Below are 25310 nucleotides of genomic sequence, written 5' to 3'. Positions count from 1 at the left end.
AAAAGAATAATTAAATGATAGCATCAGATCGTCCACCCCACCATCGTGATTTGTTGTCAGTTTCGCGTAGGCTTCAGGGTCACGACTCACGAGAGAGCGTTGGCTTCCCTACCAGGCGACTTTTGCACATGCCCTAGCACGATTCGTTTTCTAAGTTTGCGCAACGCACACATTTTAAAAGAGTGCTAGGAAAAACTACCCGGCCTGCATTTTTCAATCCGGGCGACGCAAATATCTTGGCAGCGCAGCGGAAAGGCTCCCGATCGCCTCGTCGCCGAGCACTAGGGAGCACCGAAACACATGGGCGTCAGGCAGCAACAAGGAGGCGTGAGTGGGCACCGGTGACGGCGTGAAAAGTGACGACCCAAGCATCAGAAAACGGCTGAAAGATGTCCGAATGCCCTACAAAATTGCAGACCCAACGACCCGAAAATGCAACCTAGTGGTGGAGGCAGGCTAAAGCGCGCAGCCCTCCACAGAGGACAGTGCACTTGGTCGAGAGCTGTTTGGTTTAATACTGTATTTAGCATACCACTTTTTTTCTATCCAAAAGACAGGACAGAAATATCTTCCAGTTGGAGATGAAATGGTCGTCCAGTAGGCGAGCACTCAGGATCTGCGCCGCGTACCTAACACGGCGCAAATATCACAGCGGAACTGGAGGCCCGACGAGCCGGTGGTTGGTGACGGCATGTAAACGGGCGACTGTCAAGAGATTCCCACCCCGTGCACATAATCAAACAAGCATGCCACCGCCGTTTACAGAAGAGCATCCCCTGATTGTATAACACTTTGTACCATGTCAGCGCCTTACAAAACATATCAAAAACGAAGAGGAATGGAGCCAGAAGTGCCCTTTTTGCATCAAGGATTGTGCATGACACTCCAACTCCCAGGCTTCAGTTCCCTTACATGTTCATTTAGCTAGCTGGTGGCGGCACTTCCAAGGCGGCGTCTGGCAGTTTCTTCTTGAAGTTGAGCTGAGCTTGCTTCCTGGGCTTAGTAGGGTCTAAGACAAACCAGAGAGGTAATTTAGCTTCATGGGTAGTGCGAGGGTTCGAGTGGCCTAGACCGCAATGTAAACAAGTCCCAAGTACTAACCTGGTTTGGCTTGCTTGTTGGTGGAGATAACTGAAGACTTCCACTGATTGTACGCTTGTTTCTCCATCTTCTTGTGCCTTTTGTGGGTTGGTAGCTGAAATTGCAAGAATCAGGCAGCAGTCGCAAGCAGGACATAAACAACAAAATATCAAACTGCAAACTACATGACAAAAACCAGTGTCCATGTGTCTGGCAAACGAGATGCTATAACAATTACTAGCTGCAAGTCTATGTTCCCTCTTATATAGATGCATTTGATCTCACTTCATCAGTGCCTTCTGGTTAATCAAGTACTCCCTCCATTCCATAATTCTTGTCATGGTTTTGGTTCAAACTTGGAACGCAGTGAGTACCAAACTATTATGGCTTTATGTCATGAATTTCAGAAGTGGCAATCAGCATAATACTTGAAAGGTAAAGGGACATTAAGCAGGTTCATACATCTAGCTCATCATCATTGTCATCCCCAGATGATTCATCAGAATGATCGCTGTCATCCTCATGTTTCCTTTTGCTAGGCAAAACATCCAGCAGTTCTACATCAACAATTGCAAATTACAAGCTATTAGAAAAAATGGCAATCACTCAATCCACAAACTTTTAGCATATCATGTATGAAGAATGATTGCATCAATATTAGAGCATGCGCAGATACCTCTATTCCCTTTGATGGAGGTTGGATCCTTCTTCTCCTTGGCTATCCCAAAAACATCAAAACAAAGGTCTCCCATGGATGTTGAAACCTGCAACCAGCACAAATAACAGTCAAAACAGGATAATGTGTAGCACCAATCTAAACATTTTTGTGATGACAAACTTAGCAGACGCTAGCATATATGAGATGAGGGAATGGACAACTGTATGCAAAGATAAGACATTTCAGGTCCATTACCGTTGTAAATTCAGAGCTAGATGTACCACAAAGTTCAATTAGCTTCAGTTTGTCAACTTTGAGCTGCAGGGAAATTGAGGAAAGGTTTAGTGCTACAAGAAGCAAATCATTTATACGCCTCCAACTAGCATGCAAAGTGAACCATTTTTACTGATTCAGCTGTCACCTTATGCCTCTTCGCACATAAATAGAATGCTGCTGCAGTAAACACTGGGCGGCCAAAGTCCGTGCTTGAGCGTCGAGAAGGAGGCAATGCAGCCAGGAAACGTTCTTTGTACCTGAAACATACAATGTCACCATCAGTATATCATTCAAGGCTTCAGGCATCAAGGTCTTTGCATCCCAGGCCAATTGTACATCCAATCATCTACAGCAAGTTAGCCTTGCAGCACAACAGAACTAGCAAAGGGAGCAGACTTACAGCGCCAATCCCTTCTGCACAAAAGGTATCAACCTGACACAGCCGAACTGGATGCCCAATTCACGCACATCCAGTGTCGTCCTACAAGAAGAAATCGCTCAATTCAGTAAGGCTAGTCACTTGCGTGTGTCAATTAGCAGAACAGAAGTGCAAAGTGGCATACTTGACACCAAGCCCATTCTGCAGCGCATTGAATGATCTGATGAATGCCTTCTCGGACATCCCACTCATCCGCACCGCCTCCGACCGATCAAATATCACTTGAAACCTGGACAATCACAGACAAAGCAAACGGATCAATAATGCCTTTGACCAACCAAGAGAATGCTCGAAACGGGAAATTCGTCGAGCACTTGGAGAGCAAGCCAAACTCACTTGGTCGCGGCGATCTCGAGGCAGATGATGGCCTTGCACACCTCCCCCTGCGCGAAACCAGCGTCAGAGACACGCACACCGGAGAGATCGAGGGAGGGGAAGAAGCGAGTGAAGGGGCGGGTGCGGGATGCTTACGATGCCGAGGACGGAGGAGTCGAAGTTGATGTCGCAGAGGCGGCGGAGCTCGGCGGCCTTGCGCACGACGGGGCGGGACCCGGAGAGGCCGAGGCGGGCGGCGATCGCCGACATGTCCATGGCCGCCGGCGCCGGCGGTGGGTTGGTGGCTGGAATTGGCGCGAAGCGGGAGCGGGGGCGGGAGGGGAAGACGGTTTCGGCATTGGAGGGGGGAAATAGTGGCCGATCTGGTCGGTTTTCGGATTGTTTTGGCGGGGAAGGGAGATGACGCGCGCTGGGAATATGCTATTTTTCGCGCCTATGCCCTTCCGACGGAGTGGCGGCTTCGGAGGCCAGTGGGTGGGCGGGCTTGGTTGCTGGGTTGGGTTACGCTCGGGTGGGCTGGTGAGTGGTCTGCCTAGATGATGAGTGGATCTGCTACTTATTTTCAAGGAAAATAGTAAGGCCCAAAGAAATATACAAGAGAAAATTAATAAAACATTAAAATTTTATAAAGGGCCGTGCTGCGTGTCGGCCAGCGGATCTTAGAGATTTTTGGAACATGGGTGTTGTCGCGGAAGGGATTTTTGCAACAAAGATGATGTTAGAGATATTTTTTCTTAATATTTTTTTGCAACATGGATGCTATTACGGAAGTAAATTTTGTAACACACATGATGTTGCAGAAAAAGTACAAAAACGGGTACTCAATGACATGAGTCGCACGGAGGAGGTGACGGGCGCTCGTGTGCGGTCCACCGACTGAAACGAAGCGTCTTCACTTTTAGGAAGTGATCCCATGAATAATAATGAAGGGAGTGCCCATTCTTCATATACTGGAATCCTTCATATACTGGAAGAATATATCCAAGCCAATAATCATACATTAATTATTTATCTAACAATCAATATTTTCAAAGTTATGTACAACTTTGGATTGCGGACCATCTGGCAAAGCACACAAGTCCCAATTGTGGCTCTCTATGCAACCATATGTGTTATTTGCATGCATTTCACTTGCCCTTCCGGATTTGTACAAATTAAAGATTGACCCCCTCCCTCCTCCCCTTGGTTTTTGATCCATCCTCGTGGAAGGGTTTCAACAACGTCGAATCGTGGTGGTATGGCTTTATGCAAGGTAGTTGATGTCGCTATAAGGGCATGGCATCGCTTGCAAGGCTAGTGTGTCTTGGGGAAAATGGGAAAAGCTCAATGCGAGGATCATTAATATTAAATACGCTACACCGGCCGTTGTCTTCACAATAATTTGTAGCAAGGCTAATAATTGGGTGAATGCAGGAGCCAAAGACTTGTGTAATAATATGCCGGAAGAGTAGACTTTGTTCTTGCAGGGTGTCCCTCAAACATGTACTTTTATTGAACACTTCCTTTTAATTAAACTAGATGATACCCCGCGCGTTGCTGTGGAAAATTTGTATCACCGCGGACGTGCCAAAGGTTAATTCATAGTAGCAAGTAGTGTAACGTATAAAAAATATGGATCAAAATCATTACCCTATAAACATGAAAAATATGTTAAGGATTTGGTATGGTACAATTGCAAGTAGAAGCTGACCGAAGAGTACTAATGACATTTTTCTTGATTACAAAGGTGATTGCTCTACTAATAAAATAATTCTAAATTTAGGCAACATAATTACTAATTTTATGTAGAATCTATAGTGTGGTTTGTAAGAAGCTGCATGCATTGTTGATGATGTAGCATGTGAGGTCGTCTCATAAGGAAATTCTCAAAGAAATAATAGAGAAGACAACATTTTGTATATGTGAATTGAATATGAAACACTCGGATGAGTTCATAAGAGAGGCCTCTATAAAAAGAGAAAGAAATGCAAAAAAGTAGGATAGATAAATATGAACAAAAATGATTTTCTATTTTCTGCTGTCAAAAGATATAACATGCCTTACCTTTTACCCTCATAATTACATGTGAAGTATAGAATGTAACTACACATGGTAAGAAATTAGATGTGTGAACTAATCTGATAGTCTCAATGTAGATAGATATCATAATCCTTTCAACTGATCCATGCATCTTAAAAATGAAGAACCATATTTTTGGAGCTGTAGGAAATAAGGAACAAACTCATACTCTCCCTACGAATATAAGATGTTTTAGATCACTAATTTAATGATTAAAGATGTCTTATATTTATTTATAGTGGGAGTACATTTTATTGGCACATCAAGAGCAGTAAATGTATAAGACATATTCTTTTCCATGCATTTATCTCACTTGATGCATGACGTCGTCACAGAGATTACAATACTACGTGCTTCATATAATTAGTCAAAATCATGGATTCTAGGGTCAGAAGTTGATGGGCTCGTGGATATGGATTTTTCATGCACAAAGTTCCTTTTGCATCCACGTTGCACACATGCATACAAGCCGCTTCTGCACACATGGGCGTTTCATTTATTTTTTGGAAAAAGGACCAAAATAAATCTGAGGAAATATCATTAATCGGATAGTGGAAAACTCTCAATCACTCCAGAGTTCGATGGTGCATCTAGACAAAACTGAAACCTGCAAGAAGAATTTTTTTGTATCAGCCAATACAGCCAGAACGAAAATAACCCTGACACAGTCAATTAAGAACAGCCGTTATGAATATAATATAGCAAAGAATGGTATGGCAGTCCAAGGATACCTGATATGATTCCCAATATGTAAAGTGATAACATGCTTGTATCCATCCACTCCGGGGTACAATTTTATATGAGATACTCCCTTCGTTTCAAATTACTCGTTGCAGAAATGAATGTATCTAGAACTAAAATACATCTAGATACATCCATACCTGCGACAAGTAATTCGGAACGGAGGGAGTACATCAGAGGGGAGCGGAGAGATACACACGCATGCTTTACACAACAAACTTAGGTGCCTGATCCTATCTTTACGGGAGCTGATGGTATGTTCGGCATGATTGCATGCATGGCCGCTTAACCGAACGGCCCGTGAGATTTGCTCATATGAGAACGTAGAATCGCTTCAGATCGCAAGAAAAAAATTATGAACTTTTCCAGGATCGCCAATTGCATAACCTAAATCGCCTTATATTACCTGCCAACCATACGGAGTAATCCATGGAGGGACGCAGGCTGTACGTTGGCTTCTGGGTGAATTCAAGAAAAATGATGATGGACTGGATTAGCTTGAACCAAAGATGACGACGGCGCCGACAACACGATCAACACTTCAGCTTCTATAGGCTTGAACGACCATCTCGAGACTGATGTCGGCAAGACCGCTGTGTTGGCTATGACTCTCGGACGAAGTTTAAGTTGGGCGTGGAGATGGGAGGCAGCCGGAAGAGGAGTAGAGCTATGAAGGGGCTCTTGATTTCCAAGGCTTTATAGATCGAATAGGAGAGGTCCAGGGATCCGCTTACACTAGTAGAAAAAAAGCCTTTTATCCTGATTCTAGAGGACGGGTCATTATAAAGGTCCTCCCCTTTAGTCCCGGTTCTTATATGAACCGGGACTAAAGGCCCTCCACGTGGCTGCTGTCTGGAGGTCTACCTTTAGTCCCAGTTGGTAACAAATCTTTTTTCCGATTTTTTTGATTCAAGCTTATACGAACCGGGACTAAAGGATTTTTTTTAATGATTTTTTTGAAATATTATCCTGATTTTAAAATTTCTAATTATTTTAACCTCTAATCTCTAATCACCTCTCATCACTGCTCAATTTAATCTCTAATCACCCCTCATCATTCCAAACCATCTAACTTTTCGGATGGTCACACATCCTCCCACTCCCCCAGCCTGAGCACGCTTAACTTTCGGATTCTATTCTCCCTTGTTTCCAAGTCTGCACTTGTTGTTTTCCTGACAATAGTAAGATGTAAATCCTATTAACCCTCAGGAGTTTAGCTCGAGCATGAAGTCACAAATTTCACTGTTTGAGTTTGAAACTATTGTTCTAAAAAACAATAATTATTTAGTAACACTAATATTTCTTGAATAAGTAGTTTGACCATTGTTTGACCACAATTTGACTAGATTTGACCAAAATTTAAAAAAACTGAAATAATTATTTAGTAACACTAATATTCTTGAATAATTATTTAGTAACACTAATATTCTTGAATAATTATTTAGTAACACTAATATTCTTGAATAATTAGTTTGATCATAGTTTGACTAGATTTAATGAAAATTTTCCTTTTGAAATTTGAGGATTCTAAAAATTTGCAAATAGGCTGTAGGCTATCAAAATAGGATGCGGATTTTCGTGCTGAACATTTGGATATATTATTCGTTTTTTTCTGACATCGTATGCAAAAGTTATAGCTGTTTTATATTTTTCCTACACTTTTTGCAAAACATGTATTTGTTGAAGTTTTTAAATTTTCCTAACCAGTAGATGTAGTAACATAACTACATCTCGAAGGATTTTAACTTTTGAAGTTTTTATCATTTTCTTTTACTTTTTACAAAACAGAAAAGGCGATACAGGGGGTAGGATTTGAAAGTTGCATCATTAGTACCGGTTCGTGGCACAAACCAGTACTAATGGGCATCGCACCCTTTAGTCCTGGTTCGTGGCACTAACCGAGACTAAAGGTCCCATTTGAACCGGGAGTAATGCCTGTACGGTGCCCTAGCCGCTCGAACCGGGACTAATGCTCACATTAGTCCCGATTCGTAATGCAACCGGGATTAATGCTCTTTTCTGGCCGAACCAAAGCCCCTTGTTTTCTACTAGTGTTAGTGGAGTAGCGCCTGTTCGGTTGCCTAGATCCTAACTGGACGGAGGAAGATACACATGTAGGGGAAGAGGAAGGGACGGGACATGATGAGATGTGTAGATCAAAGCAGCGTGTTAGATGCACCTGACCTCTTTGACTACCTCACTTACAATAGAAGATGGAAGAGCAACCGATGAGGGATGGCTGATCATTTGTGCTAAATAGAAGGATCGAGGTGCTGTCAAAAAAAGGATAGAGGGGTGGCTGATCCTTTCTGCTAAATAAAAGTGGTGTCTAAAGAGCAAACGATCGAGGAGTAAATAAAAGCTGCATCTCATGATCAATTAGTTTTTTTTTCTAAGGTGGAATGTGTGGGGCATGTGGGATGACGTGGATACCTTGCATGTCAAGTGTAGCATGATTTGTTGGAGTTTTTTTTTTGATGTGAAATGTGTGGGGCATGTAGGATGATGTGGATAGCTTGCATGTTAAGAGAAATAAGATAATGGGGATGAACTATTTAGATACTAGATGATGCCCCGCACGTTGTTGCAGGATTATTTTGCAATATTTTTCTAAGATATTAATACTTTTATGGAAATAAGAATATTCGAAGAAATAATATGTGAGCTAAATCTAAAAATACATATGGTTTGTTGTGTTTGATTATTGTATTTTTGTAAAATATTTATTAAATATATCATGCATGTTTGAATGTTGAAGTCAACCTTTTCCTATGACTCATTGAATGCTGAAGTGGGTCTTTTCTAATGCATGTTGCTTGATGAGGTGGCATGCTTGCATGTTGAGAGAAATAGGTTAGTGGGGCTAGCTATTTAGATATAGAAGATTATAGATGTGGCAAATCTTTTACCATTAAAAAAAGTTTAGCATGTGCACGGCATTGCAGCAACAAAGGTTGCACAAAAATGTTTATTTAACTGGATACTCTATCACTTTTTTTGTTGTATTTGTAGAAAACTCTACTGCCCACGGCTTTCTCCATCTTCCCATCGGCCCTGCTTATATGTCAGTTTTTCAACTGCAGTCATCACGAAGCTTCAACAAATCGGAGCTAGCTGTGATTGTGAGACAGGCATGGCAGGGAGGCAACGAAGCACATTGGCACTTTGGCAGTGCCCAGCGGGTAGGAACCTACAGGGCCGACGAGACGCTGTGTGGGCCATGAGGGAGCTGGCCCAACCGCCGTATAGGCCTCGGCCGTGCATAACTCTCCTTTTTTCTTTTCTAAAAAAAAAGCATAACTCTCCATGTGATAGTGTGGTGCTGTTGTCGTGCTTTGGGTATGTGGCTTGTATCTTATTTTGTCTCAGTCGCTCGATGAGACAGCACTGTACGTAGCACGATCATTAGAGGCAATTGGGAGGCGAATATAGCTCCGAGGGAGGGCCCATGTACACCATACAAGTTTGCTCCTGAATCGAGATCGAGTACAGCGAGCTAGGGTCATGCAGGCACGTGCCTCCCCACATGCGTACGTATGTACACACGTACTGGGATGTGCAGTGCTTCTACATCGAATGCTCTCCCATCATGAAATGGCCGATCAGGTCAATAATAATTCGACAGCAAAGATCTATGTGTGCATGACCGAGACGAGAATGATAGACAGATCGACCGGCAGGGCGATCTCGAACCACAAAGAACATGGTGCGTGCATGACCTCCTGGCCGATTGCATGCATCCCCAAACAACGATCGATCGATAACTCGCACTGTCGACTGTAGTGGCTCGAGCGGGGAGGCACGGGAGGGCGCGCGCGCCAGGGTACGTCGACCGGAGCGCGACCTCCGCCGATTTCGTGCGCGGAGCAACGGATGGCGGCGGCACCGACCGACCGGCCGCGGGCACCGTCGCGTCGACAGCGTGGTGTTAGATTCCCCTCGACAAAACCGTCGACAGCGTGATGTCTGAGCTGACTTTCTCCACCTCCACACCATCCGTCGCTGCCTCACTGTGCACCCGTCGTGCTCAGCACGCATACAGATACAGTACCACTGGCTGTTACTTAATCGCTTTATTCCAGTGATCAATAATCTCTTGGGATAAATCTCGTAGTTTGTGTGATCTACATTAAGCGATCGGTCAGTGTTGCCAATTGGCGCCACCACTAGACCAGTTGTTTTACTGCTCGGAGTCCGGACGAAACATTGCAAGGTCACAAACGTACTCACGGAGCAATGCCCTCTCGATTTTGTTGAGGCTATGCAAAGAGCTCGGAGGCACAATTAGGCCTTCTACAATGGAAGGTGCTTAGAGGAGGTGCTTAGAGAAATAAATCAAACCTTTTTTAAACATCGGTGCTTATTTGTACAGGATAGACACTTAACTAAGCGTCTCTTCTGTAGAAATAGGCACCGGCGCTTCAGAAAAACCCGATTTATTTTTCTAAGCATCTGTCTAAGCACCTCCCATTGTACAAGGCCTTAGAGGCGAACACGTACGTACTTGCTGCTGGGAGGAGAACTGCTGCTCGAAGATTGAGTATCACTACCATCAATGGGATTTATAGTTTTAACACAAGGATAAATTTCATGATGCTTTCAAGAAGAAACATGACATGTCGGCCAGACTGTCTCGAGCCCAACCTGCTGTGGTCCACATGAGACTGTACACATCCCATTCTTTGCAATCGTGAACACTTTTTAAATTTGTGAATATTTTTTAATAGGTGAACATTTCTCGAAATTTGGGAAAAATTTCTGGAATTCACAAACAATTTTTTTGTTTTGACAGTTTTTTAAATTCATGAACATTTTTTTAATTGATGTTTTTTTGAATTATGAAACAATTTTTAAATTCTCAAGCATTTCTTGAACTTCGGGCACATTTTTACAAAAAAAACATGAACACAATTTTAATTTTCTAATATTATTTCAAATTTATGATTGTTTTTGAATACGCTGTTGTTTTAAAATCATGAACCTCATCTGTCGTGGTCCACATGAGACTGCACAAATGTCATTATTCAAAATCATGAACATTTTTTGAATTTGTGATTTTTTAAATTGTTAACATTTTTAATGGGTGAAAAATTCTCGAATTTTGGGAACAATTTTTGGAAGTCATGAACATTTTTTTGTTTTGATATTTTTCTAATTCATGAACATTTTTCGAATAGATGTACTTTTCTTAATTTTGAATTTTTTAATTCGCAGACATTTCTTGAATACTATGATTTTTTTAAAAATCATGAAGATTTTTTTATTTGTGAATATTATTTAAAATTCGTGAACATATTTTGAATATGCTGTGGTTTTTGATAATTATGAACATTTTTTGAGTACGCAAACATTTTTTCTCAATCACAAAAAAATTTTGGATCCATAAAATCATGAATTTTTTTGAGTATGCAAACATTTTTTCACAATCACAAACATTTTTTGAATCCATAAAATCATGAACATTTTATGAAATCACAAACATATTATGATTCTCAAATATTTTTTAAAAATTTCACTATTTTTTAAAATTTGAAACTTCTTTGAAATCCTGAATTATATTAAAGAAGGAAAAAATGAAAAGATAAAAGGTAGAAAAACAGGGCGTCCCTCCCCGCACATGGGCCGGCCTAGAAAATGTGCGGGGCGAGGGATGTGCGTGTTTCCTGCATATTGAGCGGGTAGGTCGATGAATAGGAGTTTCCCTTTTTCCTCTTCGCCCTCCACTCTTTTGTTCTTTCCCACGGGTCTGATGCCATTCACTTGGTTAGGGCATCTCCAACGTTGACCCGCAAATTTACTCACTCATCCGTCCGCTGGTAGGGGGAACCTGTCCATGGACACGGATGCAGGAGCCGGCCATCCAACGCTATTGGCATACATTTTAAGTCAGGTTTTCGGCAAACCAGACAAAATTCATCAAACACGATGGAATTCATCAAAATTCTGATAGAAAATAGTGCAAATCATCCATACATAGCATGCAAATAGTCTGGTACTACACTAGTTCAAATTCAGCGAGATTAACCGAATGTTCAACAAGTTTTTCATGAGCGGATCATGTCTTCCGACACATACTCCCCCTTCAGTTTCATCCAACAATGTATGTACCTAAATAGCCGTCCCTCTATCTCGTGGTACATCACAATGATGACCCATAAGTGTAGGGGATCTATCGTAGTTCTTTCGATAAGTAAGAGTGTCGAACCCAACAAGGAGCAGAAGGAAATGATAAGCGGTTTCCAGCAAGGTATTCTCTGCAAGTACTAAAATAAGTGGTAACAGATAGTTTTTGTGATAGGATAATTTGTAACGAGTAACAAGTAACAAAAGTAAATAAAGTGCAGCAAGGTGGCCCAAACCTTTTTGTAGCAAAGGACAAGCCTGGACAAACTCTTATATAGAGAAAAGCGCTCCCGAGGACACATGGGAATATCGTCAAGCTAGTTTTCATCACGTTCATATGATTCACGTTCGGTACTTTGATAATTTGGTATGTGGGTGGACCGGTGCTTGGGTGCTGCCCTTACCTGGACAAACATCTCACTTATGATTAACCTCTATTGCAAGCATCCGCAACTACAATAAAAGTATTAAGGTAAACCTAACCATAGCATGAAACATATGGATCCAAATCAGCCCCTTATGAAGGAACGCATAAATTAGGATTTAAGCTTCTGTCACTCTAGCAACCCATTATCTAGTTATTACTTCTGAATGCCTTCCTCTAGGCCCAAATAATGGTGAAGTGTCATGTAGTCGACGTTCACATAACACCACTAGAGGAGAGACAACATACATCTCATCAAAATATCGAACGAATACCAAATTCACGTGACTACTAATAGCAAGACTTCTCCCATGTCCTCAGGAACAAAAGTAACTACTTACAAAGCATAAACATGTTTATAATCAGATGGGTATTAATATGCATATAGAATCTGAACATATGATCTTCCACCAATTAAACCAACTAGCATCAATTACAAGGAGTAATTAACACTACTAGCAACCTACTAGCACCAATCCCAGACTTGGAGACAAGAATTGGATACAAGAGATAAACTAGGGTTTTAAGAGGAGATGGTGCTGGTGAAGATGTTGATGGAGATTGCCCTCTCCCGATGAGAGGAGTGTTGGTGATGACGATGACGATGATTTCCCCCTTCGGGAGGGAAGTTTCCCCGACAGAACAGCTACGCGAGAGCCCTAGATTGGTTCCGCCAAGGTTCCGCCTCGTGGCGGCGGAGTTTCATCCGAGAAGATGGCTTCTTATTTTTTTCCCGTCGAAAGACTTCATATAGCAGAAGATGGTCACCGGAGGGCCATCAGGGGGCCCACGAGGTAGGGGGCGCGCCCAGGAGGGTAGGGCACGCCCCCACCCTCGTGGGCAGGGAGTGGCCCCCTGGTGAAGTTCTTGCTCTCAGTATTTTTTATATATTTGGAAAATGTCTTCCGTGGAGTTTCAGGACTTTTGGAGCTGTGCGGAATAGGTCTCTAATATTTGCTCCTTTTCTAGCCCAGAATCCCAGCTGCTGGCATTCTCCCTCTTTACGTAAACCTTGTAAAATAAGAGAGAATATGCATAAGAATTGTGACATAATGTGTAATAACAGCCCATAATGCAATAGATATCGATACAAAAGCATGATGCAAAATGGATGTATCACACAACAACACGTACAAGCTACAGAATGTGTAGAGCAACATTGAGTGAACGAGTGATTCAGTCAACAAGTTAAGCATGAAGAAGCAAAACTTAGGATCTCCTCCGCTGCCGCGCAATGGCCACCTTGCCTCCAGCCGAGCAATCGCGTCACAAAACTTGGTGAAGATGGTCTGGATGGTGTTTCATCAATACGATAACGACTTCATATTGCGTTGTTGGATGATGTGCATGTCGTAGGGTGCAATGTGCATTCGCCTACCGAGCATGGTGTTCGCCATGGACGCGGAGTTTACGTGACTACGGGCATGTCCTGGTTGGACGACGCCGTCGTAAAAGGCGAGCGGGAGTCTCGGTGCTGGTTACGAAGGTCCGACAATACCTGTGTGGTGGCCGGAGAGGTACAACGGTGATGTCGGAAGTAGGGTGCGGATGCAAAGCAAGGGGAAGAAGGGTCGGATGCAAAGCAACAGTGGTGTCAGAAGTAGGGTGCGGATGCAAAGCAAGGGGAAGTAGGTTATGAAGGTCCGACAATACCTGAGTTGGATCGATCCGGACGTATGCGCGTGATTTGAGGGTCGGCGTTGAGGATGCCCTTATAATCCTATAATAAATGGAAAACCAACCGTGCAGTGCAATTACGAGCGGCGACGTACGCTCCGTGATCGGTGTGAATGTGTGATTACAGACATAAAGTGCAGTTCCAAACCATCACCAACGCGCTTCGTCCGGCATGGGGTAATCCACGAGGTCTGCAGTTCCGCTCAGTGGGGCTAAACCTATTTGTGGCAGAATTTGAGAACCAACAAGATAGAGACCAAGTTCGGGGAGGATCGCCATGGCACATCAACAAGCATGCTGTGATTCTGGCAGAGTTTGATGATTGCATGAGGCCTGATGAGGTAAAGTTTGATAGGCTGCATATCTGGGCTAGGGTTATCAATCTACCCTACAACTTGAGGGATAAATTGTGGTGGATGCCAATTGCTAAACAGATGGATATACACGCGCAACAAGTCAAGTTTGATCACAATGGGGGGTTCTTGCGTGCAAGGATCTCCATTGATGTTATCAAGCCACTTAGAAGGTGGATTTTGATAGATTCTACAAGGAGGAAAAAGGTGGATATGTATGATATTCAATATGAGCAGGTATCGTATTTTTGCTTCTCCTACGGCAGATTGGGGCACTCTGATCTCTATTGTCCAACACCAGGATCTAGAGATGATAAAGGGGAGCTTCCGTTCGGTCCTACGCTCCATGCACCGAACGAATCAAGGAAGCAAGCCTATAATAACGGATCTTCCAGGGAGTCGAAGTCTGATGCGAATAGCAAACCAACGACGAGAAACTCTAGCACCGACAAGGACACCGGAGAGGAGGTGATCTCCCCCCATAATAACAAGCCACAGACGAAACGTAAGGAGGCCCCAAACCAAGTTTATAGGCCGGTGGCGAAGACCTTGCTTCTCACCGGGGGAGGATCGGATGCAGATGGAATTGGCACTAGTAAAACTGATGAGGATCCAACTTCAGCTAGCAATGATACTGATGGGGAGGATTTTGTTCGCGAGCAGAAAAAGAAGAAGCCCACTCCTGATAATTCGGCAGAGATCGCTCCGCAGTCCTGTCAGTCCCAGTGAGTTGCTTGAGCTGGAACAGCCGGGGGCTTGGGAACCCCGAGGCAGTTCGAGAGCTTCGCAGTATTGTGAAGCTAGAAGGACCCACTCTTCTCTTTGTTATGGAAACTAAAATCAATGCAAAAAGAGTTGAGAATTTAAAATACACTCTTGGTTTTGGAGGTTGTTTTGATGTAGACAGTGTCGGCCTTAGTGGCGGCATTGGTCTTTTCTGGTCTCGAGATGTTATCGTCAAGCTAAAAAACTATAGTCAGTGCCATATCGATGTGGTTGTCCAAAGTAATGATCAAGTTTCCTCAACATGGCGGTTCACTAGCTTTTACGGGGTGCCTAGAGATGAAGATCGTACACAAAGCTGGCAGTCCCTTCGTACTCTCCATGCACTACCACATGCGGCATGGTTGTGTATGGGAGACTTTAATGAAACTTTGTATGCTTCCGAACACTTCAGTAGAGCAGCGCGGTCGGAGAGGCAGATGTGTGCTTTCAGGGAGATAGTGGATGAGGTTTCTCTTCAGGATCTTGGTTGGTCGGGTACTGCCTACACTTGGGACAATCGCCAAAGTGGCGAGTCAAATGTCAAGGCCAGACTGGATAGGGTTTTTGCGAACGAAGAGTTCAAGCAACACTTTCAGCACATCAGAGTTAGACACCTTCCATCGGTGGAGTCTGATCATTGCTTTGTGGTTGCAAAAATAAAACTGCATATGCCTGGTAGGTCACGGGCAAAGAAGCAATTTCGGTATGAGAACATTTGGCAGACTCATGTGGATTATGACCGCATAGTTGAGGATACATGGCGGGGCATACAACGTACGCCAGAGCTTCAAGGGATTGCATCGGCCTTGGGAACATTACAAGCCACCCTTGAACCCTGGGGTTCGACAACTGCAGAAGAGGCTAGACCGAATTCGATGCTGGTCAATTGGCTCGGGCCCAACAGAGGAGAAGCGTATTGTTCAGAAGCTGAAGGAGGCTTTACACCAAGAAGAGGCGTGGCTCCGAGAGCGCTCCAGGGTTCCCTGGCTTCGTGATGGCGACTGAAATACATCCTATTTTCAGGCTCAAGCGGCACAACGTAAACGGATCAATAAAATCTCGTGCCTTCGACGAGCGGATGGCTCGGTTTATAAGTCTGAAGAGGAGGATAAATTGGAAGTGCAAGCATTCTATCAAAATATGTACCTAACGCAAGGTTTCTCGGATGCTAGTCACTTTATCGCATGTGCATGTGAAAATAACCCAGGCCATGAACGATGATCTCATTAAGCCTTACACTGCTGAAGAGGTGAGGGTGGCGCTATTCCAGATGGCGCCCTCCAAAGCCCCTGGAGTAGATGGCTTTACTGCAGGGTTTTATCAATGCCATTGGGATTTGCTATGCGCTGATGTGACGCTGGCAGTTCTGGACTTTCTCAAAGGAGGTGAGTTACCAGCGGGGCTGAACGATACATCTATTACTCTAATCCCCAAGGTACGCCATCCGCAATTGATCTCATAGTATCGACCTATTACTTTGTGTCCGGTCTTGTACAAGATTGCAGCCAAAGCTATAACAAATCGGTTGAGAAACATGATGGATCTAATCATCAGTGAAGAACAAAGCGCCTTCATCCCGGGACGCCTTATTACAGATAATGTGCTAGTTGCTTATGAAAGTATACACACGATGAAAAGAAGGAATAAGGGGCATAATTTTCTTATGCGGTTAAGCTCGATATGATGAAGTCTTATGATTGTGTAGAGTGGCATTATCTTGAAGCAATACTGTCACGTCTCGGTTTTAGCATTAGCTTCATTAGACTAATCATGAAGTGTGTCTCCTCTGTACGGTTCTTAATTCGTGTTAATGGAGAGCTACTACCATATTTCACACCAACGAGGGGCTTTCGACAAGGTGATCCTGTGTCACCATATTTATTTCTGTTGTGTGCTGAAGGCCTTTCCTCATTGTTGAAATACTACAATGGAGGAGTTGTTGACAGGGGGCTGCAGGTGAGCTATCGTTCTCCGTGGGTCACCCATCTTTATTTGCGGATGACAGCCTCATCTTCATCAATGCAAACAATTTGAGTGCTATCCGTTTGAATGAAATTCTCAGAATTTATGGTGAAGCTTAGAGTCAGTGTGTCAATAGAGACAAAAGCTCAATATATTTCAGCACCAACACACCATCAGATCTGCGGCAAGTCTTGAATGCTACTCTGAACATTCAAGTAGAAGCTTTCAGTGAAAAGTATCTAGGTCTACCCACAGCTGTTGGGCGGATCACGAGTGGGACTTTTGATCATATCAGCGAAAGGATACGGTAAAAAATCCAGGGATGGTCAGAGAGGCCACTAGCTTATGCGGGGCGCGACACTTTGTTAAAATCAATAGCTCAAGCTATTCCCACATATCCTATGAGTACCTTTCTACTTACCAAGAAAGTTTGCAAGAGCTTAACTTCACCCATGGCTAAATACTTTTGGGGCAATTCTCTTGACAAGAAGGCTTTGCATTGGGTGTCCTAGAAAGAATTGGCGACACCCAAGTGCAAGGGGGGAATGGGATTCGGAGATACTCATCTCTTTAATCTTGCTATGCTGGGTAAGCATGGCTGGCGGTTTTTGACGAATCCAAATTCCCTGTGTGCAAGAGTGTTGAAAGGTTGCTACTTCCCCGACACAGATTTCATGTATGCCTCTGCACCCAAGTCGGTCTCGGCCACTTGGAAGGCGATCATAGCAGGAAGGGAAGCCTTACGACCGGGTTTGATCACTCGTGTTGGAGATGGCAGTTCTATATCGGTTTGGACAGATAAATGGATCCCGGGGACGATCAACATGACACCTATTTCACGACCGCCAAACACTAACATTCAGTTAGTCTTAGAGCTTATTGATTATGATAGCTGGTCTTGGAGACATGATTTGATCAGAGATAACTTCATTGCTTCTGATGCTGTGGCCATTCTTAACATTCCTATCCGGTCGGGTGGAGGTAATGATTTCCCTGCTTGGGCATTCGAAAAATCAGGCAACTACACTGTGAAAACGGCGTACCGCTCTCTTGTGACTAATAACGAGCGTTTGGCTCTAGAGGAAGGGATGGCTACCGGGACCTGTGGAAAGCCCTGTGGAAGTTGAATGTTATACCAAAAGTTAGAGTGTTCTGGTGGAGAGTGCTTCGTGGGATTCTTCCTGATGAAACAACACTCAAACATCGCCATATTGCGGAGGCTTGTCAATGCAAAGTATGTCTAACGATGGATGAGGATCTGAAACATGTACTTTTACAATGTCCACATGCTCAAAGCTTTTGGGAAGAAGCATGTGCGTGGTTTGGACTACGGCTTCCCAACCTTCATCCTGAGTCATGGGCGCGGGACATCACTTGTGCTCCAAGTTTTTCTTCTGATGATCGAGCACTGATCACAACCATCATGTGGTCCATTTGGCACTCCAAGAACCGTATCAAGCATGGTGAAGAGGGCAGAGACCCTGTTTCTACCATACGAGCCACTAAGGAGGCCATTGCACTCCTTCATCTTCCACACAAAGATACACATGTTTTGCCTGGCTTTGGATGGCGCCCGCCCAATGAGGGTTTTGTCAAGATTAACACTGATGGCGGGCTGAACCTGGCGCTCGGTCGGGGTGGTGCGGGAGGAGTTGCACGCTCTCCCTCTGCCCTACTTGGTGTGTGGTGCAAGCCTTATTCGGGGATCACTGATCCCCTCATTACGGAAGGCCTTTCCTTGCGCGATGGTGTTCTCTTTGCTTCTCTCCAAGGCTTCTCCCATGTGTTAATGGAAGTGAACTGCTCGGAGTTGGTGACACTCTGGAATTCTCATCACAATTCTCGTTCTATTGTGGCCTACTTATTAGATGAGATAGAAGAGCTCAGTACTTATTTTACATCTTTTGATATTTGTCATGTAAGTAGATCAACTAATCTCCTGGCGCATCTATGTGCTAAACGTGCTTGTGCACTGGATGTTACGGATAGCTGGCTAGAGGAAACTCCAAGCTTCTTGGTAACCAGCCTCTTGGCTGACTGTTCCAACAATGCTTTTATTTGAATAAAGCTCTCCAATTTGCCTGCAAAAAGAGTTGTCACTAATCAAACGTGCATGCATGTGTAATTGATCACTTGCATCATGCACGTCTGCTAGCTCACAGATTAATCAAGAAGTACCCAAGAGCATGCAGATCGAAATGGTGATGATGGTCATACAGTGAAGACCCGGCAACAGTGCTCGGCACAAGTACTAGCATAGCATATTTGGCAATTGGCAGTATTGATGATGGCACCAGTACAGTGACACGACGCTCCTGCTTGTATGCCAAGTGCATTCGGTCCATCCAGTGGCTTAGAGCAATTCCAATGAGTCGATCCATTTCGTTCATCCATGTCTGTTTGAGTCTGTGTGGACAAAAACGACTGCCCAACGCAGAGACCCATTTTCATTTTGCGTCCGCACGGACCCATTTCCGTCTCAAATTTAGGACACATTTGGATCAGCGGCGGACACAAAGCGGACATTTTCTTTGCTCTTCTCATCCGCTTCTACCCACTGCATATGCTGCGTGGCCCATATGTCATCCAACCATCCATCCCATCTCTCTCCTCCTTTCCTTTCTCTTCTCCCACCCACCCACCCACCCTGCTCCAGACCACCAACCACGCCGCGGGATAGTGCCGGAGAAGGGCCGGAGCCGGGGCAGCGCCGGAGAAGGGCGCGGGCTGCTAGGGGGTGCAACTGGGGCGCGGGATGCTGCGGGGGGTGGGCGGGCGTGAGCTGCTACGGGCGCGCAGCACGAGGGGCGTGCAGGGCGCGGACGGGCGAGAGCTACTGTAGCCCCGACGAGCTGCTGCAGGAGTAGAAGTTTCCGCTGGCGCTGGCGCATAAGCACGGGGCCGAGAGCCCGCGTGGGCGCGGCCGTGGCGGTGGGCCAAGATGGCCTTCTTCCTCGTCACCATGCTCGCCTCGCTGCTGCTCGTCTACGCGCTGCCCCTGCTCGTCGTGATCCTCGACCTCGCCCTCCCGCCCATGCTCCTCTCCGCGCACCTCCGTGCCAGCACCGACCCCCTGCACCGCTCCTTCCTCCCGGCCATGCTCGACCAGGCGCAGGCGTCCGTGTTGTACTTGCTGGCCAAGGCGGCCGCCGTGCTGCCGCGCGACGCCGCGGCGCAGGGAAAGGGCGCCGCCGGGCCGGAGCCCATGGTCCTGCTGTCCCTGTCGCTCGCGGTCGTGCACCTCGCCGTCGCGTACCGGGCCAGTTGTCGCGAGCACCGCCTCTTGCTCGTCCCTCTCCCCTCCGGCGCTTGTCTCCGCAGGCGACACTCGTCTAGGCCGCGCCTCGCCGTGCCCAGCAGGCGACGCTTGTCCCGGCCGCCGGCCTCGCCTCGCGCCCGTGCCTGGCCTGTGTCGCTGCAGCCATCGGCCGTCTAGCCACCGTTAACCCCGTTGCCTGCTACATGTTCGACGGAATGCTAGGGCGGACATGGCAAAAATGCGCCAGGCCATCCGTTGGGCGCACATGTGGACCCAAATAAAAAAGCGAATGCGACTGCCCGTTTTTCCGACCCAAATGGACAAAAAGCGGAAGAAATGCATGTCCGTTGGGGTCGGCCCGTTGGATTTGTTGGGGAACGTAGTAATTTCAAAAATTTCCTACGCACACACAGGATCATGGTGATGCATAGCAACAAGAGGGGAGAGTGTTGTCTACGTACCCTCGTAGACCGTTCACAGAAGCATTATATCAACGCAGTTGATGTAGTCGTACGTCTTCACGATCCGACCGATCCAAGTACTGAAAGCACGACACCTCCGAGTTCTGCACACGTTCGGCTCGGTGACGTCCTCGCCTTCTCGATCCAGCAAGAGGGGCGAAGTAGTAGATGAGTTCCGGCAGCACGACGGTATGGTGACGGTGTTGGTGAAGAACAATCTCCGTAGGGCTTCGCCTAAGCACTACGAAAACTATGACGGAGGATAAACTAGAGGGGACGGGGTTGCCGGCACACAGCTTGGTGTTTCTTGATGTGTCTTGGGTGCTAGCCCTACCCCTCTATTTATATGTTGAGCCTTGGGGTCGAAACTTGGAGTAAAAGCCTCCACAAAGTTGGTTTCACACGAAAGGCAAGAGTCCTTCTCGGACTCCAGGGCCAGACGCCAGGGTTCCCGCGTCTGGACCTAGACGCCAGGGACTCTGGCGTCTGGCCCCTGGACTCCACAAAACTTCCTTTTGCGCTTTTCCAAAAACCTTGTGGGCTTTCCCCTTTGGCCCAAATAAAGTGTTCTCGTACCCAAACATTTCGGGAAACATCCGGAACCCCTTCCGATGAATTCCGGAACCCTTCCGGTGACCAAACACTATTATCCCATATATCAAACTTTATCTCAGGACCATTCCGGGGTTCCTCGTCATGTCCGTGATCTCATCCCGGACTCCGAACAACATTCGGTCACCAACATACATAACTCATATAGTACTATATCGTCAACGAACGTTAAGCGTGCGGACCCTACGGGTTCGAGAACTATGTAGACATGACCGAGACACCTCTCTGGTCAATAACCAATAGTGGGACCTGGATGCCCATATTGGCTCCTACATATTCTACGAAGATCTTTATCGGTCAGACTGCATAACAACATACGTTGTTCCCTTTGTCATCGGTATGTTACTTGCCCGAGATTCGATTGTCGGTATCTCAATACCTAGTCCAATCTCGTTACCGGCAAGTCTCTTTACTCATTCCGTAACACATCATCCCGCAACTAACTCATTAGTTGCAATGCTTGCAAGGCTTAAGTGATGTGTGATGACCCACAAGTATAGGGGATCTATCGTAGTCCTTTCGATAAGTAAGAGTGTCGAACCCAACGAGGAGCAGAAGGAAATGATAAGCGGTTTTCAGCAAGGTATTCTCTGCAAGTACTGAAATAAGTGGTAACAGATAGTTTTGTGATAAGATAGGTTGTAACGAGCAACAAGTAACAAAAGTAAATAAAGTGCAGCAAGGTGGCCCAATCCTTTTGTAGCAAAGGACAAGCCGGAACTAGCTCTTATAATAGGAAAAGCGCTCCCGAGGACACATGGGAATATCGTCAAGCTAGTTTTCATCATGTTCATATGATTCGCGTTCGATACTTTGATAATTCGATATGTGGGTGGACCAGTGCTTGGGTGTTGTTCTTACTTGAACAAGCATCCCACTTATGATTAACCTCTATTGCAAGCATTCACAACTACAACAAAAGTATTAAGGTCAACCTAACCATAGCATGAAACATATGGATCCAAATCAGCCCCTTACGAAGCAATGCATAAACTAGGGTTTAAGCTTCTGTCACTCTAGCAACCCATCATCTACTTATTACTTCCCAATGCCTTCCTCTAGGCCCAAATAATGGTGAAGTGTTATGTAGTCGATGTTCACATAACACCACTAGAGGCTAGACAACATACATCTTATCAAAATATCAAACGAATACCAAATTCACATGACTACTCATAGCAAGACTTCTCCCCTGTCCTCAGGAACGAACGTAATTACTCACAAAGCATATTCATGTTCATAATCAGAGGGGTAATAATATGCATATAGGATCTGAACATATGATCTTCCACCAATTAAACCAACTAGCATCAACTACAAGGAGTAATCAACACTACTAGCAACCTACTAGCACCAATCCCCAACTTTGAGACAAGAATTGGATACAAGAGATGAACTAGGGTTTGGAGATGAGATGGTGGTGGTGAAGATGTTGATGGAGATTGCCCTCTCCCGATGAGAGGAGCGTTGGTGATGACGTTGGTGATGATTTCCCCCTCCCGGAGGGAAGTTTCCCCGGCAGAACAGCTCTGCCGGAGCTCTAGATTGGATCCGCCAAGGTTCCGCCTCGTGGCGGCGGAGTCTCGTCCCGAAAAGTCCCTTCTTTATTTTTTCTCATCGAAAGACCTCATATAGGAGAAGATGGACATCGGAGAGCCACCAGGGGGCCCACGAGGTACGGGGGCGCGCCCTAGGGGGGGCGCCCCCCACCCTCGTGAGAAGGGTGTGGGCCCCCTGGCCTTCATGTTTGGCGAGGATTTTTCTTTATTTATTTTAAGACGTTCCGTGGAGTTTCAGGACTTTTGGAGTTGCACAGAATAGGTCTCTAATATTTGCTCCTTTTCCAGCCCAGAATTCCAGCTGCCGGCATTCTCCCTCCTTATGTAAACCTTGTAAAATAAGAGAGAATAGCCATAAGTATTGTGACATAAAGTGAAATAACAGTCCATAATGCGATAAATATCAATATAAAAGCATGATGCAGAATGGACGTATCAACTCCCCCAAGCTTAGACCTTGCTTGTCCTCAAGCGAAAAGCCGATAACAATAAATATGTCCTCATGTTTAGAAGTAGAGGCGTCGATAAAAATAAAATACGGACATGAAAGCATCATGTTTATTCTCATAACAGCAACATATATAGATTTTGTCATATGATTACTTATGTTCAAGTGATGATCTATTCACAATGCAAGAGTATAAATCATAAACCTTATTGGGCTCCGACAAACTATAATCTCAGTCATTGAAGCAATTGCAATTTATCATAACATCGGAAAGAGTCTATGTCAGAGCTAAAAAGCAAGTCCACATACTCAACTATCATTTAGTCCTCCATAATTGCTAACACTCACGCGATACTTGTGGTTACGGGGTTTTAATCGGACACAGAGAAAGATAGGGGCTTATAGTTTTGCCCCACAACCTTTTACCTCAAGGGTAATGTCAACAATAATGGTTCATGCTCCCCTACATCCAATTAGATATATATATCATGTTCTTTCCAACATGCTGAGCTTGCCAAAGGATAAAATGAAAAAGAAAAGGTGAGGATCACCATGACTCTTGCATAAGGTAGAAGATAATAATAAAGGATAGGCCTTTCGTAGAGGGAAGCAGAGGTTGCCATGCACTTTTATGGTTGGATGTATAAAATCTCAATGCGAAAAAGCGTCACTTTATATTGCCCCTTGTGATATGAACCTTTATTATGCAGTCCGTCGCTTTTATTACTTCCACAGCACAAGATCGTATAAAGCTTATTTCTCCCACACCAATCAATCATACATATTTAGAGCAATTTTTATTGCTTTGCACCAATGACAACTTACTTGAAGGATCTTACTCAATCCATAGGTAGATATGGTGGACTCTCATGGCAAAACTGGTTTAAGGGTATTTGGAAGCACAAGTATTATTTCTACTTGGTGCTGAGAATTTGGCTAGCATGAGGGGGAAAGGCAAGATCAACAAGTTAGAGGATCGATGACAACATACTTTATCTCAGATATAAGAAAGACATAACTCATTACGTTGTCTTCCTTGTCCAACATCAACTCTTTAGCATGTCATATTTTAATGAGTGCTCCCAATCATAAAAGATGTCAATGATAATATATCTATATGTGAAAACCTCTCTTTTTCCTTATTAGTTCCTATTAATTGCAACAATGACCAAAGCTATGTCTGCCAACTCCCAACAACTTTTAATCATCATACTCTTTCTATGTGAAGTCATTACTCTCAATAAGATCAATATGAACTTTTTGTTTATTTTTATTCTTTTTCTCTTTTCTTTTATTCACCCAAGATCACGGCAAAATAATCTAGCCCTTGACTCAACACTAATCTTTATTATATATAGCTCACGGACTCGATTACATAGAGAGATCATAAAGCAAACTCAAAACTATATCATGCCATGAACTTTATTCTACTAGATCAAGATACTACTAATACGATCGAACTAAGAAAAACGGTAAAGATAGGAGTTGTGATTGTGATACGATACCGGGGCACCTCCCCCAAGCTTGGCAGTTGCCAAGGGGAGTGCCCATACCCATGTGATTATATCTCCTTGGTTGGTGAAGAAGGTAGAGGTGACGGATAATCGCACATCAAGCGTAAGAGGTCCTCCAGCTTGGGAATAATGCCCTTGAGTGCGATAATATGCTCCTTCAACAAAATATTTTCTTGTGTGAGATACTTGTTTTGTATACGAGCTAACTCAATCATCTTGAAAGCTTCGATATCAGTTGAGGTAAGAAGGTTATGATCAATTTGAAGGATGTCTTTTGCTACTAGAGCTTGATCCTCCGTGGCCTTCTTGATCCTTTCATCCTTGTTGACCCTCGTGGGTTCTTCCCTCTTCAGATCTATCTTCATTAGCCAAGCATCGTTGTCACCATTGTTGGAGGAGGGAGACGACATGATGCCTAGCTTGGATAACCCTGACAGAAAACAGCTCAAAACAAGAACAGAGGAGGTTTGCATGATACAGGAGTCAAAACCTTCGGGAGGTCATATAATGATTTTTTACCGACCAAAATATGTATCGTGCAAGAAAACGGAGTCCGGAAGGCACA

The 25310-nt window shown here is 44.7% G+C and overlaps 1 protein-coding gene and 1 pseudogene across 1 annotated transcript; one reads left to right on the top strand and one right to left on the bottom strand.

Moving 5' to 3' along the window:
• Positions 1 to 758: 758 nt before the first annotated feature.
• LOC123184954 (origin of replication complex subunit 6) lies at positions 759 to 3158 on the bottom strand. The gene is made up of 10 exons (XM_044596982.1): positions 2925 to 3158; positions 2790 to 2836; positions 2578 to 2682; positions 2415 to 2495; positions 2160 to 2271; positions 1994 to 2056; positions 1757 to 1844; positions 1543 to 1637; positions 1102 to 1195; positions 759 to 1009 (listed from the first exon to the last, which is right to left on the bottom strand). Exons 1-10 carry the CDS (start codon positions 3042 to 3044, stop codon positions 921 to 923), a joined length of 894 nt encoding a protein of 297 aa, XP_044452917.1. The 5' UTR covers positions 3045 to 3158; the 3' UTR covers positions 759 to 920.
• A 12982-nt stretch (positions 3159 to 16140) lies between these two features.
• LOC123191573 (uncharacterized) lies at positions 16141 to 23325 on the top strand (annotated as a pseudogene).
• The last annotated feature ends 1985 nt before the right edge of the window (positions 23326 to 25310 follow it).

The sequence above is a fragment of the Triticum aestivum genome, chromosome 2A (assembly GCF_018294505.1).
Source record: "Triticum aestivum cultivar Chinese Spring chromosome 2A, IWGSC CS RefSeq v2.1, whole genome shotgun sequence".
NCBI lineage: Eukaryota > Viridiplantae > Streptophyta > Magnoliopsida > Poales > Poaceae > Triticum > Triticum aestivum.
The sequence above is the reverse complement of the archived record's forward strand: the minus strand, read 5'-3'. Positions and strand labels throughout refer to the sequence as shown.

Excerpts from the sequence above, each read along its gene's own strand:
- LOC123184954 (XM_044596982.1), bottom strand. The coding sequence starts at position 3,044 with ATGGACATGTCGGCGATCGCCGCCCGCCTCGGCCTCTCCGGGTCCCGC. Across the intron at positions 2,837-2,924 it reads ACTCCTCCGTCCTCGGCATC|GGGGAGGTGTGCAAGGCCAT; the intron begins GTAAGCATCCCG and ends GGTTTCGCGCAG. Across the intron at positions 2,496-2,577 it reads CAGAATGGGCTTGGTGTCAA|GACGACACTGGATGTGCGTG; the intron begins GTATGCCACTTT and ends TTCTTCTTGTAG.